The 9,972-nt window shown below is 37.0% G+C and overlaps 4 protein-coding genes across 4 annotated transcripts in view; 3 read left to right on the forward strand and 1 right to left on the reverse strand.

Moving 5' to 3' along the window:
• Positions 1 to 28: 28 nt before the first annotated feature.
• CBG25189 lies at positions 29 to 1,194 on the forward strand (the record flags this gene model as incomplete). Its single annotated transcript, XM_045242160.1, has 3 exons — positions 29 to 92; positions 677 to 696; positions 775 to 1,194. 3 exons carry the CDS (start codon positions 29 to 31, stop codon positions 1,192 to 1,194), a joined length of 504 nt encoding a protein of 167 aa, XP_045100501.1.
• Positions 1,195 to 4,026: 2,832 nt separating this feature from the next.
• On the forward strand, positions 4,027 to 5,368 carry CBG25190 (the record flags this gene model as incomplete). Its single annotated transcript, XM_045242166.1, has 2 exons — positions 4,027 to 4,290; positions 4,922 to 5,368. The coding sequence occupies 2 exons, from the start codon at positions 4,027 to 4,029 to the stop codon at positions 5,366 to 5,368; spliced, it is 711 nt and encodes a 236-aa protein (XP_045100502.1).
• Positions 5,369 to 6,442: 1,074 nt separating this feature from the next.
• Positions 6,443 to 9,409, forward strand: CBG22228 (the record flags this gene model as incomplete). Its single annotated transcript, XM_045242174.1, has 5 exons — positions 6,443 to 6,553; positions 7,496 to 7,672; positions 7,856 to 8,449; positions 8,499 to 8,601; positions 9,129 to 9,409. The coding sequence occupies 5 exons, from the start codon at positions 6,443 to 6,445 to the stop codon at positions 9,407 to 9,409; spliced, it is 1,266 nt and encodes a 421-aa protein (XP_045097514.1).
• A 101-nt stretch (positions 9,410 to 9,510) lies between these two features.
• The window catches only part of CBG22229, a gene marked incomplete at both ends in the record, with an annotated part of 2,689 nt that continues 2,227 nt past the window's right edge, over positions 9,511 to 9,972 (reverse strand). Inside the window, one exon of the mRNA XM_002638937.1 lies at positions 9,511 to 9,873. Coding sequence (XP_002638983.1) covers positions 9,511 to 9,873 — 363 coding nt within the window. The remainder of the gene's footprint in view (positions 9,874 to 9,972) is intronic.

Below are 9,972 nucleotides of genomic sequence, written 5' to 3' on the forward strand. Positions count from 1 at the left end.
ATTCCTTGAAATCCCCGAACTCGAAAAAATGCTTATCCCATGCTTCCTCTTAATTTTTACCTATTTCATCGTTTGGAACTATTCGAGAAGGTGTATGAAAAAGCGAAAATGTAGCAGAGATCAAGTTGTTTATCTGAAACTATTTGCAACTGTATCAGCTTTCTCGTTGCATGGAGTTGTGCTTCTTTGGCAAGAGTTTTTTGCAACTATGGTATGTTAACTTAGACCTAATTTGTCTCGGTTTCTGTACAAGATACCAAAAAGTTATTAATTGATAAAATGTTTAGTATCTTATGACAATGATTTTGTTAGTTGACCGCTTTTTGATATCTTTTACAGGAAGCGAGATAAATTGCATCAAAGTTAAAGAGGTCGCCGCAACCGCATAGCTAATAGTAAGCTTAAACCGTAGTTTACCTTTGACCCAATTTATCTCGGTTTTTGTAAGAGGTATCAAAAAGTGTTCAACTAGTAAAATGTTTGGGATGTTATGGTAAACGTTTTGTTTGTTGAACACTTTTTTATATCTTCTACAGAAAACCAGATAAATTAAATCAAAGTTAAATATAGGCGGAAAAACAGCGTAGTTAAGGCTAAACCGTAGCTATGCTTTGACCTAATTTATCTTGGTCCCTGTAAAAGATATTAAAAAGTTGTCAATTAATAAAATATTCAGTATTTTATGAAAATCATTTTGTTTGTTGACAACTATTTTTTATCTCCTACAGGAAACGAGATAAATTGGATCAAAGTTAAAGCAGTCTCATTTTCCAGGTGTTCCTTCCCATCTGCTACATCATCACATTCCTTATCATTCCTTGCTTGATTATATTTTTTCAAGGCCTATCTCACCAAAGTTCTCGTTACTGTATCCAACCGGAGCCCGATCGACTCATCAACAAAATCCTCCCCCTTGCAATTGTGCTCTACGCAACTCTAGACTTTTTTCCAACCCACGAAGCGAATTGTGAAATTGGAGAATATTCAGACAACTGTAAATTGTTCTTTAAACATATTCCTTTGATTTTATTCGGTGTCAAATCCCTAGGGCTGTGGGTTGCCGCTGGATTTATCGATTATTGGATGGCAAAGAAATTAGATATTATGTCGAATGGAAAGCTGATTGGGCGACTGATCAATAATGGAAGAGGAGAGTGGGAGCAGCAGATTCCAGTCTGGGAGGATGATGATTGACGAATACGAATGCGCTCTATTGGACTGTTTTCAATATTAGCGCCGCTTCAAACAGGTGGCTGGTGCACCTTTGGCGCGATTTAACCTATTTATTTTACTGTTCGATTTTTCTTTTTCATAAGGTCACGTCAAGTTACCTGTATTAGAAGGGCCAGTCCTTCTATTTATCCAAGAGACCTCCGGAGGGCCCTTCTATTTTTCCAATCATTTTTTCTGAATTTTTCCATCGAAAATCTCGACAAACTTTTTTTCGAAATTCGTTAAATTTTGTCAGTTTCACCAAAATTGAGCTATTTTCTCATTTGAAAAAAGGTTTAACAAAATTCAATTGAATTGTGAAATTCGCGGAATATTTTTCACTGAAAACGTACGGAAATGTTTTAATTTCAAGACAAATTTTGGAGAGGTTCGAAGATTTTTTCCAGATTTTGGAACTTTTAGAAACATTTCCGTAAAGTACATGATTTTTGAAATGTTTGGATTTTTGAGCTTTCAAACCTTCGAATTTATTGTAATTTCGAGTTTCTGGAAGCTCTTAGTACCATAAAATTTTTGGAATCATAGAATTCATTGAAATCAGGAATACAACAGTTTTTTCAAACTTTATATTACCCTTTCGTAGCTTTTTCTGCAAAAACCAAAATAATAAAATTTCCGATTCCCGAAATATAAAATCTCCCTCCCCACACCTTCGTTTTCGATTTTTCATAGTTCCTATGCCCCCAATCATATAAATAACGTACAATTCTTCTAGAAGTCTACAGTGCCGATAAACAAATTGATTCATAAGTTGGAAAGTTTTGGGATATCTCCCAAACTAAGAAATTGGCTTCATTCATTTGTCACGGAAAGAAAATTTCAAGTCAAAATCAATGATATACTATCGAAGGAGAGGCGCGTATTGTCCGGAGTCCCGCAGGGCTCTGTTCTTGGGCCTACCCTCTTCATGTTATATATTAATTGTATTGGTGACAAATTTCAAAGTGACTATCTACTGTTTGCAGATGACTTGAAAATTTATGATTCGAATGATAAATTGATTGATGCAGATTTAATTGAATTGGAGAATTGGTGCTCGAAGTGGAAAATGAAAGCGGCTCCTAAAAAGTGCGAATACATCAAATTCAATGCAACAAGAAAATATGCCAACTCTAATGTTATGAATCCCAAATTAAATCAAGCTTTGATTCCCCCTGTGGAAAATTTCCGTGATCTTGGGATCTACTTTTCCAGTAACCTGAGTTTCCATTATCATTATTCGTTGATTATTCGGAAATCACATCAGAGGATCAACATGTTCTTTTCCATTCTAAAAAACGTATCGTGGAGTGTTTTTATAAAATGCTATACAATTTACATACGCCCTTTACTCGAATATGGAACGATAGTCACTTCTCCAATCTTAAAGGAATAATATTATAAAATTGGAATCGGTGCAAAAGTCATTTGTTTTCAGAATTTTCAGAAAATTCAGGATGACATACACTTCATACTTTGAAGCACTGGAAGAATGTCAGCTAAGTTCCTTGGAGAATCGCAGGCTCTATAATGATTAGGTCTACACGTATAAAATTATTGTTTCCAAAGAAATTATCATGGAGGTTCCAATTTTCGAAATATTTAATAATGCTGAATCATTGCGACGTCACAAATACTATCTCAAATCACTTATCAAAAACTCAACAAAAATATCTTCTCAATTTCTCTCTAATAGAGTAATCAGATGTTGGAACTCTTTACCCGCCAAAGTGTTTCCGGTGAAGCCCTCGTCAGCGGCTTTCAAAAATCGACTATTATCCTGTAATCTAAAACATTTTCTTGTCTTGAATTCAACTAATTACTAACTCGGTTTTTCCTTCATCTCCCAATTACTACAAATGTATGTCCCTGTTATATCTCCTAGTTTCATAGACATTTCACGTGTTAGTGGTTTTCTCCCCTTCGTTGAAATAAATAAATAAATAAATAAATATCAGTCTTTCTCTAGCACCCTCTGATTCACTTTCCCATTCATTACCATATCCCATTGTTTGTTTTCTTTCTAGTACTATGAAATTTAGCTTTTTCTCTTTCTCCCTCTTTTCAAAAAAAGAAGAATCATTTACAATTCAAATAAATATGTGTCATTTGTCCCCTCTCTATCAATGATAATGATGGTTTTTAGATGAGTTACAGTAATCAATGGTTACAGTAACCCGCGACGAACCAGTAAAGAAATTAGATCAAATCGCGCCGAAGTCGCGCCAGCCAGCTGTTTGAAGCGCCGAAAGTGCTGCAAACTGATGGATAGTTTGAAATAAACCTTCAGAAAAATCTGAAATTCTTTAAAACCCATTTTGTCTTCACGGATTCTCTTCAAATTGAACTAAACTAATAGTAAACTACAAATTCAAATTTAGGATCCGCCCACTTTTCCGGAACATACATTCTTTAGAATGTGTCATAACATTTCTGTTTTGACAAGTAAATGAGACACCAAACATCTAGATAAAAGTGGGCGGAGCCTAGAAAGCTGCGAGGGGCAATAGCGAGGACAGATGTTCCTATTACTCATTTTTGCAATCATTTCGAAATTTCTGTGTTGTTTAAAAAGTTTGAAAGCTAGCTAGTCATTCAGGAATTGTTCTAGATTTTGGGAATATCTGAATTTTCGGAATATTTATTTTTTTTCCAAAATTTGTGATAGATTCAGAACTTGAGCCTTTTTGAACCTAGAATTGAGCAGATTCCAAAATTTTTGATGGCGAGCCTATGAATTTTCAATTGCTCAGAATTTTACCGGGGTTTTTTTGGATTATTTTCTCCATTCCTCAATCGTCTGCTTTTCAGAATATGTCGATCGCCAGACGAGTGTTCACATACATTTTCCCCAACGACCCAAATCTTGACAAGGACCAAATTTTCCTCCATAATGTCCTTTGGGATGGCTTTTGTTCATTTGCTTATTATCTGTTAATATTTATGTTGCTGAAAACATATCATGTGGCTGTTCGCCAGTCATTGGCAGAAATCCAAAGACTGAGAATGTACTTCTTGATGTCTCTCATTCTTAGCGTCCGTTTCCTCTTCTCACACAATTTCGATTTTGAGATTCTGGTAAGTTTTTATTTGGGGGTTTTTTTTAAATTTGGTTCAAAGGTGGGGCCCTTCGAAAAGTTGAACTTGTGGGCCCACCGGTAGAGGTGTCTCTAATAGAGCCGCGCCAGGGCCGTCACCTTTGACCCTAATTATCTCAGTTCCTGTTAAAGATGTCAAAAAGTGGTCAACTGATATAATATTTATCATAATATGACACACATTTTCTTAGTTGACAAATTTTTTCTAGCTACAGTAGATTGTGAGATATGCTATTTTAAAGTTGGTGGCGCACCTTGAAGCGGTGGAAACTGCGCGCTAACTTTGAAGACGCATAAATCAAAAACTATTGCAGCTAGGAAAACTTATCAATTATTAAAATCTTGATGATATTGTGAAAAATATTTAATCAGTGGACATGTGGTTTATATCTTTTATAGGAATTGAGATATATTTAGTCAAAGTTGACGACTATCACAAATTTCAAAGAACGTTATTTTTTAATCCTGGCTCGAAGTGTACAAAAATTTTGGGGTCATTGGACCGCAAAATCCTCAATTTAAGAGTACAAAATACATTAAATTGTTGAATGCCTAAAATCTTGTTCTCAAGAGTTGGCCCAACTTCCAAAGGAATGCCCCCTGATTTTCAGAGGAAAATCTGCCCAATGACCACATCTCTCAACTCCCTTGCCTCCATCCACCTTGTCGCTTGGCCCCATTCCCTCTTGCTCCTATATCACCTCTCCCAGCAATGTTATCTGTATGAAATCTATCCATCCAACTACTTCACTGGAATACCACAAAAATTGATCTACACTTGTTTCTTCACCTGGGCCGCTTATTCAGCATGGCATGCTCCTCAAGGATCGTGCCCCAACGAATTGGTGTCGTTGGAAATGTGCAAATCGGTGTATGATGTTGTATTTTTGCTGCGAATCGTTGTGATTGGAGTCTTCTTGAGCTACTCGGAATATATGATGATCATCGCTTGCGCTGACAGTTTTGATATCTATTCTTTTGGAGAGTACGTTGGAAAGCGAGAGTGGAAGGATAACCGTTGGGTTGAGACTAGAACTGACCAGGACAGAAGACGCTAAATGGTAAGTACGCTCTATTGAGAATACTGGGAAACCTGTAACATAAGGGCCTCCACACTTTCAGGTTTAAGCTCAATTATCTCGATTTCAACGCAAGCTTTCAAAAAGTGGTAAACTGATAAAATGTTTCTGACATTATGATGATCAATTTATCAGTTGAAAGCTTTTTGATATCTTTTACAAGAATCGAGATAATTGAGCTCAAAGTTAAGCAGCCCTTGTATTACAGGTTTTTTGGTATGTAAAATAAAGATTGAAAGAATTCGTAGTTTTAACAGGAAAAATGGACACTGGTTCAAATTTTTCGGAGTTTTAGAATTTCCAAATTTTTAAAATTCGAAATTCTAGAATTTTTCAAATTTCGGAATTTTCGATTTTCCGAATTTCGGAACTTCAGGCTGTTAAAAGTTTTTTTCAACAAAAAAAATTCAAAAATTGCTCAAAAATCGTTAAAAGGGTCCCAAAAATTCTAGGCCACGGCCATCGGAATTTTTCAATTTTTCATTTTTAATTTCACAATTAAAACAACAAATTATCATTTTAAAACCTAGAAAAACCGAGAGAACAAAAAATTGGTGGCCATGGACTAGGAAATTTGGCGACCGCTTTTTAGGTCATTTCAAAATTTTAAATTTTTGAAATTTCGTTAAAAAATTGAAAAAAAAATCAAACTTGAGAATATTTCAAAATTATTTAGATCGAAAAATCAATTTCGATTTTCAGACATTTCTTGGACCAACTACAAACTACAACCTCCGGATTACTGTAACTCGCTTTTTCTCTTTTTCTTCTAAATTCAATTTTCAAAAACTTCCCAATTACTATACGACGCAACATCATAGAAGGCCTGTATCACTGTCCCGGATCTTTGTCTCTATTTCTCTCGATGTCTCTGCGTCTCTCACCACCCCCACACTCTCTCGCCTCTTCTGATTTCTATCTCTGTGTCCTTGACCGCAATATCCCCATCTATCTACAAAGCATTCTATGTTATTTTCTCGAGAATAAATTTCTTTTTTTTTTATTTTTTGTCTTTTAAGATTTCTAGAAGATTCTCGAAACTTCCAGGTAAAAATGTCCGTTTTAATCACTGGAGGAGTGTCCAAAGTGTCTGTCAAACTGGCCGAAGAGCTAATGAAAAATGGACGAAACGTTGTTTTCCTTCACAATGGGACTAATGACTCGGTAAGTTTTTTCACCAAAAATCTGACATAAAATTCGAGTTCCCCATAATTGATTTAGTCTACCCTGAAGTTTTCAGGCGATAAGTGCAAAGTGTCGTAAGGTTCGGTGTACTTTTAGACCGTGTTCACAGACCAAGCACCACACCTTACGAAACTTCACACTAAAGCTTTGAAATTTATAGGGCAGACCAAATCAACTATGGGAAACTCAAATCCAATGTCAGAATTTGTCAACTTTGACTTTTAAAAGTGCTAATTGTTAATTACGTTATTTAAGATTCTGATAATCAAAATTCCAAGTTTAGGTTCGAGCTCCCCATAGTCTATTTAGTCTACTCTACAATTTTCAGCCCTCTAATGCATAGTGTCGTAAGGTTCGGTGTTTCTGTAGACAGTGTTTGCACAAGATGCATCTAGCTTTACGACACTTTGCACTAGAGCTCTGAAACTTTTAGGCTGGACTAAATCGACTATGGGGAACTTGAATCTAATGTTAGAATTCGTCAATTTTGACTTTAAAATCTTCAAAGGTCTGAATCGGATCGAAGGAGTGAAAATCTGAGCTTAGATTCAAGTTGCCCGTACCTGATTTGGTCTATCCTGAAATTTTCAGACAATAAGTACAAAGTGTCGGTAAGTTCGGTGTTTCTGTAGACAGTGTTTGCACACCAAACACCACAACTTGCGACACTTTGCACTAAAGCTTCGAAACTTACAGTGCAGAGTAAATCGACTATGCGGATTCCGAATTTAGTGTTAGAGTTTGCTAATTTCGACTCTGATATGGCCTATTATAGACAATGTTTGCACACCAAACATCACACCTTACGACACTTCGCACTAGAGTTCTTAAGACTTCAGAATAGATGTAAAAGAACATGGGAAATCCGAATTATTAATTGGTTTTTAAAGATTTGAAGTTTGAATCCCCGATTATTTTCAGATTTCCGAGTCGGTTCTGAAAAATGAGAAGTTCTCATTGGTGAACTTGTCTTCTGTCAACGAGGATGCGATTAAGGAACTGATTGAGACGAAGAACATCCAAACTGTGTTTGATGGATCTTTGACGACTTCAGACGTACTTCTGGCACCACTTCCAGGAGCCAAGACCTTGATTTTGGTGAGAACTTTTCGAATTTGTAGTTTGGGGTCTTGGGCAAGAATTGGTCAAGTTATGGCCAAAGTTCAAGAAGTTTAAAACAATTTTTCGGGAATATGGACTAAAACTCTCCCAGAGATGCCCTAAATTGTCATAATTGGATAGAGTCGCTTTTGAACCAGATTACAACTAAACCATTTCTAGGGCATCACCTCCATCCTCGACGCCATGCGTAAATCCACGTCACCACCGTCTTTGGTTCTAATCAGTGGTGAGGAGATATATGGTACCAACAATCGTGTCGAGACTCAACCATTGGAACCCACATGTTTCGTTGGTGCCGCTCAAATGTCCGTCGAAGCGATGGTCCACAGCTACGCCGTCTCCTACCGTATCCCAATTGTTATTGGAAGATTGCCACGTGTTTTGGTGGATTCTCAAGGCGAATTGGAGATGTACCGAAAGAATTCAAAGGACTTCCAAAATATTCTTTCGTTGTCTGATGCTGTTCAGGGATTGCTAAGCATTGAAAAGCTAGCGCATAGTCAGAAACCAGCGGAAGTGTTCAATATTTCAAATTCTGTGGAGTTGAATGCATCGGAATCTAGAAAATCGACTATGGAGAACTCGAAAATCTTGTTTTCGACTTCTTGGAAGCCATCTGGTTTGTCGACGCTGTCGTCAGAATCTAGTGAAAAGAATCTGGAAATCCCACCGGTGTTCTTGGTTTTCGGAGCCAACTCGGAGCTCAAAAAGGAATTCTTCGTGCTTGTGAAATCTGCGAAATTCGTTGCAAAGGTAATTTTTTGAATTTGGAAACCAAATTTCGAATTCCTCGCCCTTTTAGGATTCCAACATCATCTATCTTCGAGAAGCATCCGACAAAATTGTCATTGAGGAGATCAACACCGTCAAACCATCGCATTTGGTCTACTTTGGGGAGGAAACCGGTAAGCGGTTCGAAAATTAAAAAAAGAACATCAGCTTCAAGTTCCACATAGTCGACTTGATTTACCCTAAAATTTTCAGAGCTCTAAAAAACTGTCGTAAAGTTCGGTGTTACTGTATGACCGTGTTTACACAATGCATCATACTTTACGACACTTTGCACCAGAGCTTTGAAAATTTCAGGGTAGACTAAATTGACTATGAGGAGCTAAAATCTAAGCTCAGAATTTTGACAATTTAAATTCGAATCCCCCGAAAACGTCCTTTCAGATTCAGATTGTCAATTTTGACTGTAAATTGTCTTAAAAATCGCGTTTGGGTTATTCGAAATCAAACTATCTAAATTCCAAGCTCAGCTTCGAGTAATTGATTCAGTCAAACAAAAATTTTTCAGACGATTAGTGCATAGTGTCGTAAGGTTTGGTGTTGCTGTAGTCAGTGTTTGCACACCAAACACTACTACTGACGACACTTCGCGCTAGAGCTTTAGAGCTCGAATGTGATAGTAAAACCAAATAAAATTATTCAGAATCCTTCGAAGGCGACTGCTTCACTCTACATACCAACATGGTCACCAACTTGTATTTCCCATGGCTGTTGGCCAGTCTCTCCGAAAAGAATGGACTTCATTTCACTCATTTTGGAAATACAGAAATCAGTCAGGAGACGTCAGCAATGGCTGTGAAGGGATACACTGGAAAAATGTTGGAATACTTCCAGAATACTCTCAGATTGGGAACCAAAATCGATGAGAGTACATTGGAGCTGATGAAGGCGAAGAAGACTGGAGGATTGAATAATAATTTTTGAACAATCTTTTGGGACCATTGATTTTCTGACTGCAGCAACTGGACTTCTGTGATACTTCTAATAAATTAAACTGGTCAAAATTCAAAACTTTATTAGGTTTATCAATTTTTCGAGATCAAATTCTCCTCAAACTCCTCCTCCATCTCTTCCCGATCCTCTTTGGAAATCAATTCGTATAAATTCCTCTTCAAAAACTTCCGAACACAGTAGGAATCTCCAAAATTGAACAAATACATCCTCATGTGTCCCACAAGTCGATTCTTATGAATTCCAAAGCGGAACTCCTTAATTATCGTCTTAATTAGTTCCATAAATTGAATTTGTTGAGGTTCTGACGGGCTGTGAACTTCCAGGCTCATTTGGCAGAACCTGATTCCTTTCCGCTCGAGACGTCCGGTTTTATGGAAAATGTCGAATAGTGGATACTCGGCTCCTTCGGCATCCAACCAAATGTTGTCGAAAGTCTGCAGGATATTCAAAGTTTAGATTTTGTAAATCTGAGCTTAGATTCGAGTTCCCCGTAGTCGATTTGGTCTACCTTGAAAATTTCAGCCCTCTAGCGC

The sequence above is a fragment of the Caenorhabditis briggsae genome (genome assembly GCF_000004555.2).
Source record: "Caenorhabditis briggsae complete genome, chrI, whole genome shotgun sequence".
Classification (NCBI taxonomy): Eukaryota; Metazoa; Nematoda; class Chromadorea; order Rhabditida; family Rhabditidae; genus Caenorhabditis; species Caenorhabditis briggsae.